At 35.3% G+C, this 14,695-nt stretch overlaps 1 protein-coding gene across 1 annotated transcript; it reads left to right on the top strand.

Annotated features, from left to right (window-relative positions):
* Window positions 1–11,571: 11,571 nt before the first annotated feature.
* LOC128101707 (olfactory receptor 4C15-like) lies at window positions 11,572–12,510 on the top strand. The gene has a single exon (XM_052725023.1). The coding sequence runs from the start codon at window positions 11,575–11,577 to the stop codon at window positions 12,508–12,510; it is 936 nt and encodes a 311-aa protein (XP_052580983.1). The 5' UTR covers window positions 11,572–11,574.
* The last annotated feature ends 2,185 nt before the right edge of the window (window positions 12,511–14,695 follow it).

Here is a 14,695-nt window from a genome sequence, read left to right as displayed (position 1 = left end):
ATCATCAGGATAGGGATATGGCGCAATTTTGTTATAGAACTTGGTGTGTGTTCATGAGGACCTGAGTTGGGATCTTGATGTGCCTTTCCATCTTGATGTGAATTTCTGATTCCAGTATAGTTAAGGCAGGTCTTGGGCATCAATTTTAATATTAGCACCAACTTAAGAGTTCATGCATTTAGATTACTTAAGACACTGTTTCCCACACCATCAGCTAGGCCTACTCTTTCCACCCCATAAACCTGGATTCTCTGGGTAACTTGCTCCCTTGCTCATAAGTTAATCACTGCTGTCTCCATATATATTCTATACCCTTCATTCTCTGAACCACTGGGAAAGTATAGCTCTGTTTTACCCTATAGGCCTCCTGGCTTTTCATAGATCTCCTCAAAGTGCTTCCACTTTTACCAGCTCCTTCCAGAACTCCGATAAGCATGCTGCTCCTATATTATCTAACTCCCTGGCACTTCCTGGTAGGCTCTGCCCTACAAAATGCAACATCCCAGCCGGGCGGTGGTGGCGCACGCCTTTAATCCCAGCACTCGGGAGGCAGAGACAGGCGGATCTCTGTGAGTTCGAGGCCAGCCTGGACTACCAAGTGAGTCCCAGGAAAGGCACAAAGCTACTCAGAGAAACCCTGTCTCGAAAAAAAACCAAAAAAAAAAAAAAAAAATGCAACATCCCAACAATGCCTACTGTAAGTCAGGGATACAGAAATTGTTAGTGTCTGGTGATTCACATTTATTTAACAAATGTCAGCAGATATAGGCTATAATTCAAGTTATTCTTCTGTGTTAGGACACATATGTGAAATTTACATAAAAAGAATATACTTTTTTGTATCTTAAATTTGTAGACTACTGAAATGTTTGGTGCTTCTGGGTATGATTATCCTAATATTTTCAAGAATCATTTAAATTTTTCATGTCCTGTGGTGTTAAATTGATACAAAATAGCTTTCAATGCTTAAAAATACATTGTACCAAACTATTTGGTATTTTCTCTTTCTGAAAGCCTCTAACGCGCAAGTTCAGGATTTTTTTAAATCAAGTTGTTGACTCAATATTCAGTCCTCTTATATTAATCATTCTTTCAAATCACCTCACAAATAGCATGTAAGGAATAAATATCCTTTGATGTCCAGAATCTCCTTTTTCAAAAATTTTAAACTCTGGTTCAAACTAGAAATATAGTCTCATACCTTAATTCCACTTTGTGAAAGGCTTGTTTGGGAAGATTGAGGCAAGTTCCTGGCATGCCTGAGCTAAAGAGAGAGGCAATTGTCAAAATGAGCAGATTTATAAATTCTCAAGATGAATTTTCTTAAAGAGGGGATACCTTAAAACATTCCCACTAATCAAGAACAACTAGTAAGTGTCCACTTTCAGGATATCTATTCATTGTAGTGCTTCATATCTTAGCTAATTCAATAAGACAAGACAAAGAAATAAAAACAGATACAGTGACAGCAGTTTTGATAATCATCTTCACAAAATCTGTAATCATGTAGGAGACAAGCTTCCAGGCACACATGTGAAGGATTTTCTTGATTAGGCTAGCCTCTAAAAACACCAATGAGGGTTCCTGTTGAATAACTTTATTTTTGGAATGTCCACCTGACAAGTGGGAGCTATTCTATTGATTTGTGTCATGAATGCTACAAACAAAAGTAAGCTAGCAAAGCTCGTATATTTATTGCTCTGTTTCCAAATTATGGATGCAGTGTGAGCAGCTGCCTCAACCTCCTGATGTCATAAACACCAACGATGATGGATTGCCCCATGGAACTATGTTCCCCAACATAGTTTTCCTTCATTAGATTGCTGTATTAGGAATTCTGTTGCTGCCATGAATAATGTAATTGATACAAAATTTAGTATAAGGAGTGAGGTTACTGTTCTAATAAATACAATCATAAGTTTCTTAGGCATTCAGAACTGATTTTTGGCTTTAGTGTTAAAGAGTTTGGTACATTAGGCTAGAAAAACCCTAGCATGCCAAAGACAGCATTTCATGGGCTACTATGGTAGGAGCTTAGAAAATAAGAATATTGAGAATGTATGGACAATGAAAACTTTCATCATGAGATTTCAGAATCAATGTAGGACTCTAGTAGAAAAATACACTAGGGGTCATTTGAACGATAATTGGCTGAGGAGTCTGGTTCCATTTTTGCTTCTGTCCTGAGAACTTCACTGATGTTGAATTTTAAAGGAATGTTCAATTTATTTGGTGAGAAGAAACTTCAGAACAGCAGAGTATTAGTCTATGGTTTGGTTCCTTTTTGTTGCACTTGGCCAGGTCCACAAAGAAAGTGAACCAGAATATGGGCGTGTGTGTGTGTGTGTGTGTGTGTGTGTGTGTGTGTGTGTGTGTGTGTGTGACTTGTTATGTGGAAAACATAACAGCAATGTAAGTTTAGAAGACTATGTGTGTGCTGAAAAATGAGTCTAATTATAAAAACTGAAACACTCTATGCTGCACTGTAATAATAGCAAGTATGATTCAAAGGCAAGACCCAATCACTCAAGGGATCCAACTTGTAAAATGTGACCTAATCAAAAAGAAAAAAAAAAAAGAGTAGTAACTAAGAATGAAGCAGAAGGGAAAGCAGAAGGAATTCAGTTCTCCCTGAAAGCATCTGCCTAGGAAGTGGGTTCTTCAGGATTATGACAAGAAAGACAACAAAGCTGCAGACAGTGTCAGACTATGTTGCCACCCCCAGCTGAATGAAGAGTTGGCCTGTCTTTGCGGGATTGGTTTTGTGAGAATGAAAGATATAAGATTTGGAAGAGGACTGTGCAAAGTTGTTGCATTGCTTTTTTAGAGAGGCTGAAGTTAAACCATGTTTGTCAGGGCTAGAGAGTCTATAGAGTCACAGAACTTAACTCCTTGAAGCTGTGAAGGGGATGCCCAAGATACAGTGAAGACCCAAGACTATTATAAATGCGAGAGCCATAGGACATTCTCTACACATCTCTCTGCAGAGAGTGGAACCAACTCATGGGAAAGGCTTCTGGTTATTGGCAGCAGAAGTGAAGAGTGAGGTGTCAGATGATACATCACATGCTCTAGATGCTACAGCACATGGAACTGTAGGATTTTGTGTTCGCTCTTCTGAGTTCTCATTGTACTTTAGACCTGTCATTCCCAAGTTTGACCTCAGACATCACTTCTGGAATGGGAAGGGTTACGCCATGTCACTGTGTGTGTGAAAGTTGTAAGTATATGTTAATTTCATAGAAGCTCAAATTAAGAGCTCCTTTGAGCTTTCCTTTCTTCTGGCTACAGTTCATAGTCCCCAAAGTGCCATATTTGCTTCTGAGGCGGGGGAGAACTCATCAAATGTCTTACTTATCTCTGATCAGTGAGTGTCAGAATATGCAATTGTTGGGTGACATGTGTCTACTGAAGCAATAGTGACTTAACAGTTTGTGGGGTAACAAATAACTTTCAGATATGATTTGAGATATTCTCAAGTGCATATACCTGATACTATAAACTTTAGCAAAAGTCCATGTCTAGTCAAGTAATAGACCCTAGGGGAGAATATTTTTTTTTTCTTTTTCCTAAGTGAACAAGGTGTCAAATTGCCTCTTAAATGATCATATTTTCAACATAAACTATTTAAATTCTCATCTATTGATAGAGGAGCTTCTTTTGGATGTGAGCAGAGGTTAATGCAGAAATTTGTAACTCTTGAAAATACAGAGAATAAATAAATGTTGAATATCCATTAAACCATAAATAAAACACCAACTGTGAATATCTGGATAAAACTTGCATAAGACTAGGCCCTTCAACATCATGGTTAAAAGATGTGTTCATGAGGCCTCACCACTTCATGAGGAGCTACCAACAGCTAAAGGTGGCAAGGTATATCATTTTCTTCAGGTATATATTCATAGGTGAGTTTATGGCTTGTAAGCAATCAGCTATCTATGTTCATATAGGCAGCTATAAATGGAGTAATTAAAATAAATGTCATGACTATAAGAAAAGGAGTGCTTGAAAATGAGAAGGGGATCAGATCTAGAAAATTGAAGGGAGAAAAAGGAATCATTAGGGATGGTCACTATGATAATAATACATTTTATATATATATATATATATATATATATATATATATAATTGTCAAAATTAAGTAAAAGATAGAGAAAATACTTATATGCAATAAATGATATTCCTATCAATGTACATATCTCATATATTTATACATAAAATATTTTTTTTAGTGAGCAAACCTTGACAGTGTTTCCAAAACAATGTATATTTTCCTTTATATTCATTGGTAGACTCCTTATATGGGACACTATGAAAGCAGTGTTAAGAGGGAAATTCATAGCACTAAATGCCCACATAAAGAAGATGGAGAAATCTCACACTAGTGACTTAACAGCACACCTGAAAGCTCTAGAACAAGAAGAAGCAAAGTCTCCCATGAAGAATAGATACCAGGAAATTATCAAAGTGAGAGCTGAAATCAATAAAATAGAAACAAAGAGAACAGTACAAAAAATTAATGAAACAAAGAGTTGGTTCTTTGAGAAAATCAACAAGATAGACAAGCCCTTATCCAAACTAACCAAAAGACAGAGAGAAAAAGCATCCAAATTAACAAAATCAGAAATGAAGAGGGGGACATAACAACAGACATTGAGGAAATCCAGAGAATCATCAGGTCATACTTCAAAAACCTCTACTCCACAAAACTGGAAAATCTAAAAGAAATGGATAATTTTCTGGATAGGTACCACATACCTAAGTTAAATCAAGACCAGATAAACTATTTAAATAGTCCAATAACCCCTAAGGAAATAGAAACAGTCATTAAAAGTCTCCCAACCAAAAAAAGCCCAGGACCAGATGGTTTCAGCGTAGAATTCTAACAGATCTTCAAAGAAGAGTTAATACCATTACTCTTTAAATTGTTCCACACAATAGAAACAGAAGAAACATTACCGAACTCTTTCTATGAGGCTACAATTACCCTGATTCCTAAACCAAACAAGGATACAACAAAGAAAAAGAGCTACAGATCGATCTCCCTCATGAACATCGATGCAAAAATACTCAATAAAATACTGGCAAACAGACTCCAAGAACACATCAAAATAATTATCCACCATGATCAAGTAGGCTTCATCCCAGGGATGCAAAGGTGGTTCAACATACGAAAGTCTGTCAATGTAATACACCATATAAACAAACTGAAAGAAAAAAAAAAAACACATGACCATCTCACTGGATGCAGAAAAGGCATTTGACAAAATCCAACACCCCTTCATGATAAAGGTCTTGGAGCGATCAGGAATACAGGGAACATACCTAAACATAATAAAGGCAATTTACAGCAAGCCAACAGCCAACATCCAATTAAATGGAAAGAAACTCAAAGTGATTCCGCTAAAATCAGGAACGAGGCAAGGCTGTCCACTCTCCCCATACTTATTCAATATAGTACCTGAAGTTCTAGCCAGAGCAATAAGACAACATAAGGAGATTAAGGGGATACAAATTGGAAAGGAAGAAGCCAAGCTCTCCCTATTTGCAGATGACCTGATAGTATACTTGAGTGACCCCAAAGATTCAACTAAGGAACTGATACAGCTTATAAACACCTTCAACAACATAGCCGGATACAAGATCAACTCAAAAGAATCAGTTGCCCTCCTATATACAATTGACAATCAGACTGAGAAGGAAATCAGAGATACATCACCCTTTACAATAGCCACAAATGACATAAAATACCTTGGGGTAACACTAACTAAGCAAGTGAAGGACCTATATGACAAGAACTTTAAATCCCTGAAAAAAGAAATTGAAGAAGATGTCAGAAAATGGAAAGATCTCCCATGCTCATGGATAGGCAGGATTAACACAGTGAAAATGGCAATCTTACCAAAAGACATCTACAGATTCAGTGCAATCCCCATCAAAATACCAACACAATTCTTCACAGACCTGGAAAGAATAATACTCAACTTCATACAGAAATCATTTTATCAAAATTATCCACAGATACTGCATTTAATCTATTATAGTGTGATATTTAGTAAGATGATGACATACAGAAGCAGTTATCTAAAAGAATCCTCCCACAATTAAATAAAAACACAACATAATTTGGATGGACACAGAAGAACTATGAATATACAATTAAGTGAAAAGTTATGTACATGGTGTGTTGGATTCTCATGGGACCAGAAATTTTACAAACCTGAGGGGACTAAGAATTAGTTTCACAGACTCATGTTGTCTCAGGGAACCCTTTTTAAATTTGAGTTGCAGTTGAGCAGGAATTTTGGATCTTTCAGTTTTGTTTTGTTCGGCAATCATGATGAATCCAGACTCAAGAAGCAGAGGTAACATCTTCCACCTTCATTGCCCACTTTCCCTTAGATGTTGAAGGAAGAGCTAAAGCGAAACAGAGACTCTTGGTCACCACTGAATGGACATTTGACCACAAGTAATAAAGGTTGGCCATTCTCAGATTTTTTTTTCACATAGTTGACACATGGTGAGGCTCACGAGGCCCTGGATTTTTCATTATTACGGATGAATTTCAATTTGTGATAAAATTTAGCATTTAGTATAATCATGACCCATTCAATTCATAACTATTCTTGAGAGTAGCAAAAACTCTGGTCCTCAGATTGTTTACCTTTGTAGAGGAGATTGTGTGACTAAAGTCAGTGGTTCAGAAGTGACTAAAATGACACATGAGGAGACCATAGATCAGCACTTCACAATGAACAATTGCTCAAGTTCCTACAGGACTGAAATAACTGTTACAGTGCTAACTCCTTCCCTTCCATCCTCCCTCCTTCCCTCCATTGTCCCTCCGTTCCTTCCTTCCTTCCATCCTCCCTTCTTCCTTCCTTTCCTTCCTTTCTTCCTCCCTTCCACCTTTTCTTCTTTCTTTTCTTCCTTCCTCCTTTCTAAAAATGTTCTATTTCATTCTTACTATATATTTCTCAAGTTTAATAGTATTAAACATTTTGAATGTTTAATCTTCAAGTTGGAACCAAATAATTCAGAAATATGACACAAGTCTTTCTTATCTCTCCAGCAATTCTTTGTTTTTCTAAATTCATGTTAATTTATGTATTAATAGTCTCATAAATTGGATTCAAATCTGGTGTGATATGAGGTTGTTTAAAGAATGCTGGTATTGTAACATGGTAATTGAAAGGCTCCTATACATTTTATAGTTTTTGAAAGTGAATAAACATGCTGTATTTTCACAAATACATATGATCACATAGCACATGGAGGTCACTAATGCTCAAAAAGTGAATCAGGTCACAGAGTAAATTCTTCTGATTTAATCTCGTCCACTTTATTTCCCCTCAGCTTTAGGATCCACTTCAAACATTTCCTGAAAAACTAAGTGTAACTCTGAATGATTTCAGTGCTAGTCTCTTGGCCTGGTCTTTCTCTGAATATAAACTGAATCACCAAGACATCATTCATCAAGTAAGGATGAAAAAAGAGAAAAGTCCTTTCACCTTCATTTCAGAAACCCTAAGATAAGACATATTAAGATATTTAAGGAAATCAGGACAGCAACAATTGGGGAGAGAAAAAGAATCTGAAGAGAATGTATTTTCCACAGGATCATGAAAAGGAATTTTCTAAGCTTTAAAAAAAAGAAAATAAATCTTTTAGTAGAAATGATAATCTTAGATTGCTTTATGGAATTTAGTATATGGAACAATTAAATTATATTATATATAATTTATTATTTAGATTATAATTTATTATTATATGTAATAATAGTATTTGTACAAATTATATTTGAAAGCAATTGTTTATATTGATACCATGCTACTTGTTCCTCTGATAGCTTTGAGTGTTATAACATGTCACAGTCAACAAAGACATCCTATTATCTATAGGTAAATTGGTGCCATAATTAACTTTGCTGCTAAAATGAATGTGAAGGAAATAATGGGCAACACAGATGGTGGATTTAGGGTATTCCCAAAGTCACATCTCAAGGTCACTGCACAGGAGACAGTGGCCACAGTTTCTGCTATGAGAACACAGTCAGATCAGGAATAGATCCATCATTTTAAATGTATGACTTTTGAGCAAAGAGGTCATGGAATATTTAAGGATAACTATAGAGAAAATGGGTTGTTTCCTATATGATAATATGGATTTGAAATCAAAGAGCCTTGAAAGTGGGAAAGTGTTGACTCTACCATATGGCTGTTCACAGAAAGATGATAACCAATCAAAATAGTCAATGTGAGGTAACTTCTTAAGTGAGCTCATTTGTTCCATATTTAGTAATCTGGTGAATCACCTGCAAACCTCATACTGTTTTCAGAATTTTAAAGGAAATTTGATTATGTTGGTTTTAATCTTGGTGTTTGGTTTTAAATGTTTAGCTAAATTAACATTTTTTATTACAAAAATATCTAACTTTCATGTTTACTTGTAGATTATAGAATATATTTAAAATATTTATAAATTAACATATACCTTTCTTCTGCTTAACAGATATATTGCTTCATCTCTGATGTATTCATATTATTAATGTAATGACAGTATCATGCAATAGTTATTTGTAATAGTCTTGTTTACATATCATACCTGTTATGAATATTTTAGATATTTTTCATTTTCCAATATTTTTAATACTGCTTTATATTCTGTTGTATAATTTCCGCATCCTATTTTTAGAGTAAGTTTTGTGTCTAGAGTGCTACATCAAGACATGTATATCAACATGCTTATGGTTATACTGTTATCTTCTAAGGTGTGTTCTGAAAGCATTGCATGACTGAAGCACTGTCCTTGTAATTGAACACATTTTAGAATGTGATCATAACAAGATATTTTTCTCTTGACTGATTCTACTTTTTATCTCAGTTTAGATGTGCAGACAATGTTTAAATAATGTCAACCTCACTATTCACAAGTTTCTTTTGTTTGCAGAATATGATGATTAAATACTATGTGTTTGACTGACTGTGACAGCACAAATTTATAATACTAGGATTTGGAGGTGAAGGCAGGAGTAACGGAAGTTCAAAGTCATCCTAGCCTACGTGGTGAGTTCGAGTCCATCCAGGGCAACATTAGACATTGTCAAAAAACTAACCACTTGACTTCACAGACCATAAATATTGAAGTATAGTAGTGCATTCAATTATATAATTCATCATAACACATAAAGCTGTTTTGCTACCTACTTTAAAATATAGTTTTGTTTATTTTTTGAGAATTTTATAGATAGAAACAATGTTTTATAATCATATCTACCCTTTAATCTTCTCTTTCAACCTTCTCACAACAGAGAATAAGCTTTTAGAAAGTTTTCTGCTTAACATTTATTCATTCTGGTTTTAGATTAACAAAAGTAAAGTAGAACCAGAGGCTCTAGAATATCACTGACATAGATTGACATCATACTGCAATACTGCTTAACTGTGCATGCAATTGTCAGGGTAATGGAGAGAATATGGAAACTGTGTCACATCCAAATTACAGATTCTATTCAGATTCAGATTTATTTTCAATATTGTCCTTCTCATGTCAAATAATTCAATTAAGGCTACAGCTTGTGTTTAGGTTTTTTATCTTCTGCATTGTATAAAGTTGTAACCCTTTTCATCCTAAATCATGATTAGAGTGTATTCCCCAGCATGGGTATTTTAACACAAATTTTGGAACTTGTCTTGCTATAAAAACGATGGTATCATTTTGTATGGTGCAAATGGGTATCCGGGCTAGAACATAAAAAGTGTTGCTTAAGCTTTAAATCAACATTGGGTTTTGTTTTTCGTGGAGCTTTCCTCTCATTTTGGATTTCTTTGTCCAATGAAGCTATCTGAAACTGAACTCACTGTGAGTGGATTTGAAAGCCTTAATATATTGATGAGATTTCATAGGTGTAGCTTCTCTGATATTATTGGGAGATGAAATCTCACAGAAAACTTTGAATTTCATGAGTTTTTTTTTTTTTTACAATTTTTCTGCCCTCTAGGCCTACTCAACAAGAGAGAAATCATACCAGAATCAAGCTAATTATTTAGGGATTTTGAAGGAGACTCTACAACCATGACTTTCCTAACTGCACTCTTAATATTTGTCCTTATAGCCATAGATAAGTACAGGTCTCATCCCTCATCAAAGAAATGTCTCCTTGAAACAGATGAAGACCTTAACAGAAAACTCTAGATACTTTGTAAAGCTGGCATTATCTGGAGAAAAAGAGCTAGAATATTTGCTTAGGTAGTTCATGGAAGCTTTCTGTGGGCAAAGTAGCTGGCATCAAAAATTAATCATGTACTGGCCACCATGGGTGACATTTTGATATTTTCAATTTAACCTCATAATCCTTGCAGAAGTGCAGGTAAGCTGTTTATAAACGTGTTTTATACCAAGTTCGTATAAATTCTAAACCATTTATCTCAAAGAGTTATGTTTTCTTGGGAAGGTTGTGTTGTATAAATAATTGGCAAATAATTGAGTCTCAGGGGTCTAAATTATATCCAACAAGTAATTTTTCTGCTTCAGCTATGTGTTGCTACCAGTTTTCACATGAAAGTGATTGACTGATTAACTGCTTCTGTTTCTTAATAATTTTCTCTCTTGCCTTTATCAAAATACCTCATTAACACATGAACCAAATAATAATATTCATTAAATATGTAGTAGAAAGTATTCTGAGGTTCTCACTGAGAAAATAAATCCCTATCTTCAATCTGCTGAGATCTTTTGTGGAGATCTCATATGTTCAAGCCAGTCTCTCCAAAAACCACAGGTTAATCTTCTTTTGATTTTTGATCTCAACCTCTTTAGTTATAACTTTAGTATAATAAGATATAATCAGTAACTTTTGCCTCATACTATTTAGTAGGAGGCAGAGTCTTAAACAGTAGTTAGTTTTTGTTAGTTTGTTTCTGTTACTGTTTTCATTTAGTTGTGGTGACAACAACGTAATGTAAAAATTCTGCTCACATTTTACAATGTTCATTTAAAGGTGAATTGTCAACATTTTCAACTGATGCATCATGAGTATTCTGTGCATTTCTCAAACAATTGTCTGTCTTGGGATGAAGAGATTAATTCATTCGAAGTTCTAATATGTTTTGTACATCTAAAATTATGTAGCCAGGATTTTCAATTGCAACCAAAGTACATTTTGCCTCTTTATTAATATCATAGATAAGATAGTGTACCAACTAATCATCACAAATTGCTTATAATGAAGGTGACAAACATAGTTAGTAAACCTGACCTTTTGTTAATATCTAGGAAATAATTTCAAATTGTGTTTTGAAGTTTCACTCCAAAAATTACCTATAGATTAATAAAAGCTGGCCATACAAAGTAAAACTATTTCTCATTTATAGCACAGGGAGATGTTTAAATTACCAATATTCAAAGTATAGCTATTTTAAAACATTCAAAATTTTATTTATTTTACATGTTATACAATGATACTCTTCCAAATTTCCTAATATCCTGTTCTCAATTGCAATAAAAAGTACTTCTTCTCATTATTGCAGATTTTTATGAATGTATTTTTTATTTATCATCTTCTTGAGAATCATGCAAAACCAGAGCTTTGTCACTGAGTTCGTACTCCTGGGGCTTTCTCAAAACCCCAAAGTTGAGAAAATACTATTTATTGTATTTTTGTTGGTCTATATTGCAACACTTGGGGGTAACATAATAATTGTGGTGACCATCATCTACAGCCCTTCTCTGCTGGGATCTCCCATGTACTTCTTCTTGGCATTCTTGTCCTTACTGGATGCATGTACTTCTACGACCGTCACCCCCAAGATGATTATAGACTTCTTCTATGAGAGGAAGACCATCTCTTTTGCATGTTGCATGACACAACTGTTTACTAGCCACTTCTTTGCAGGAGTGGAGGTGATTGTTCTGACAGCCATGGCCTATGACCGTTATGTGGCCATTTGCAAGCCCCTTCACTACTCTTCCATCATGACCCGGAGGCTCTGTGGCACTCTTATAGGAGTGGCCTGGACAGGGGGATTCTTACATTCTATTGCACAAGTTATCTTCACTTTGCAGCTTCCCTTCTGTGGACCCAATTTTATTGATCATTTCATATGTGACTTATTCCCATTACTGCAGCTTGCCTGCACTGACACACACATTTTTGTCATTTTGGTGTTTGCCAACAGTGGGTCTTTCTGCATCATTATCTTTTCCTTGTTGCTTGTCTCCTATGGTGTCATCCTCTTCTCTCTAAGAGGTCACAGCTCTGAAGGACGAAGTAAAGCTCTCTCCACTTGTGGATCTCACATTACTGTTGTGATTTTGTTCTTTGTCCCATGCATATTAATATATGCACGGCCTTCATCTGCCTTTTCCTTTGAGAAAAACACACTTATATTTGCCTCTGTTCTGACACCAATGCTTAATCCTATGGTTTATACTTTCAGGAATAAGGAGATGAAGAATGCCTTTAGGAAAATGTGTAGGAGATTGATAGTGGCGTCTGATAAATATTAAAATACTATCCTTTTCCTGCTAGTGGACCCTGAATCCCAGCATCCATGTCAGAAACCAGGCACAGCAGGGAACCTTTAACCTGGTGCTAGTAAAGATAGAGTAAGCAGATTTCAAGGCTCAGTGGACTGTTTATTTAGTAGAGCATCAGTGTGTTCAAGATTCAGTGGTGACTTGTCTCAAGGAAATTACGTATAGAGTTATAGAGTGATGTAATCCCTCTTTTTTCTCTATACTCTCTTCAAGAGGCATAAATCCTTCCACCTCACATGTGTACACATATCTTTTTACTACCCACACATGCACACAGAGACACAACACAAAGGAACAAAAACGTACACTTAGAAAACAATGCAATCAATGAAGAAGTCACTATTTACTTTGATAAACACTCCATGATTTACTCATTATATAATAAGGAATGACATCATTCAATAGAGTGCATCAATTTACTAATAAATATTGTCACATGAAAATCAATGCCTGTATAATTTCATGCTCACATAAATCCAGTGACCTATTGGGAGAGGCTCAACTATTAGAATGCCAGCCATTAACCCTATGTTTTATTTAAAAATGGTTGAGAGAGGCTGGGCGGTGGTGGCGCACGCCTTTAATCCCAGCACTTGGGAGGCAGAGCCAGGCGGATCTCTGTGAATTCAAGGCCAGCCTGGGCTACCGAGTGAGTTCCAGGAAAGGCGCAAAGCTACACAGAGAAACCCTGTCTCGAAAAACCAAAAAAAAAAAAAAAAATGGTTGAGAGAGATAGCCCACAACTTAAGAGCAATTGCTGTTCTTCCTTAGGATCTTCATTCAATTTCCAGCACCCACATGGTGGGTCCCAATTGTCTGTACTTCAGTTTCAGGGCATCTAACATTCTCTTCTGGCATCTACAGGCAAACATATAAAAAAATGGTTAATGTGAAAAAAATTAATGTGTATTTGACATTAGAAAACTACTCAAATAATCATAAGAAAAAATATTTTTAAGGAATAAGGACTTGAAAGTAAGACTTGAAACCCTACAAATACAGAGAGAGGATGACAAACAGAACCCCATACATTATTTATGACTGTATCATTTAACTTTATTTTTAATTGGGTCCATTAATATCTGGGAGAAAATTTAAGTTAGTTCTTAAATTTCTATTACTAGATTTGCCAGAACTTCCTTTGGGTGAGATGCTACCCCAATCTAATGAGCTCTGTGACCCAGTTCCATAGGGTAATACTCGTAAACACCTTCTGTCCCATCAAAACCAATGGCAGGTGTTGGACATCACTTTGCTGGTGGGAGTAGGGCTAACATGTCACCTTAGTGTGTTCATGTTACCCATGCTTTACAGAGGGAATAGCATCAAAAGGAACCAGGTTTAAAATAAGCTCTTAAAAGAGTAATAATTTAAATTTATTTTGTGATTATTGTATTCTTTGTGTATCTTCATAAAAATAATTATATTCAAATAATTATCAATAGAGTCACCAAAATTAAAACATAATGTGTTTCACTTAATAGTTATTTTGTTAAATTCAGAGTGCCAAGTAGTAGTTCAGGAAATTAAAGTTGCACACTTTCCCTCTCATAACTAAGAACACTAGCAGACTGGTTGACTTTATGTGAAAAAATAGTAAATATTTACACTGTCTGTTTCTCCTTAATTTTACATGCCAGAACAAATATACAAGAGTCTGCAAAAGATACATGGAATTGTGTGATTGTATGAATCACTTTCCCTTTGGAAAGTGAATGAAGAATAAGTATTTTGGTTAAAACAGTATCCTGAAAAACTGTATAGATCAAATTGGACTAAATGTGTAACAAAAGCATAGATGAGCTAAGAAGATTTGCTCACCTCTCTGTGTCTGTCATGTGTCTAACAGGACTTCTTGAGGACTCTGCCCTACACACAGAGGTTTCTAATGCACAGTTGTTCATTTGCCCCTAAGAATTAGCTGCAACTCCAATGTTTAAAAAGAGACCATTAAATAAAATATTATTCTGACTACAATGTAGTAACAAAAACAGACTTACTCTGTTCCATTATATATTGAATTCAAACATTATTTTTCTTACTTTAATTCTTAATGCCTAATTGTGGACTCTAGAAATAACATGACAGTAAGAAAACAAATACCAATTTTCAGCCAAGAAGTGAAGCCACTCCATTGCTTTTATTCACACTAACT

This window comes from Peromyscus californicus, unplaced genomic scaffold (genome assembly GCF_007827085.1).
Source record: "Peromyscus californicus insignis strain IS unplaced genomic scaffold, ASM782708v3 Scaffold_7__1_contigs__length_154581171, whole genome shotgun sequence".
Taxonomy (NCBI): domain Eukaryota; kingdom Metazoa; phylum Chordata; class Mammalia; order Rodentia; family Cricetidae; genus Peromyscus; species Peromyscus californicus.
The sequence above is the reverse complement of the archived record's forward strand: the minus strand, read 5'-3'. Positions and strand labels throughout refer to the sequence as shown.

Coding starts and splice junctions, on each gene's coding strand:
- LOC128101707 (XM_052725023.1), top strand. CDS start 11,575: ATGCAAAACCAGAGCTTTGTCACTGAGTTCGTACTCCTGGGGCTTTCT.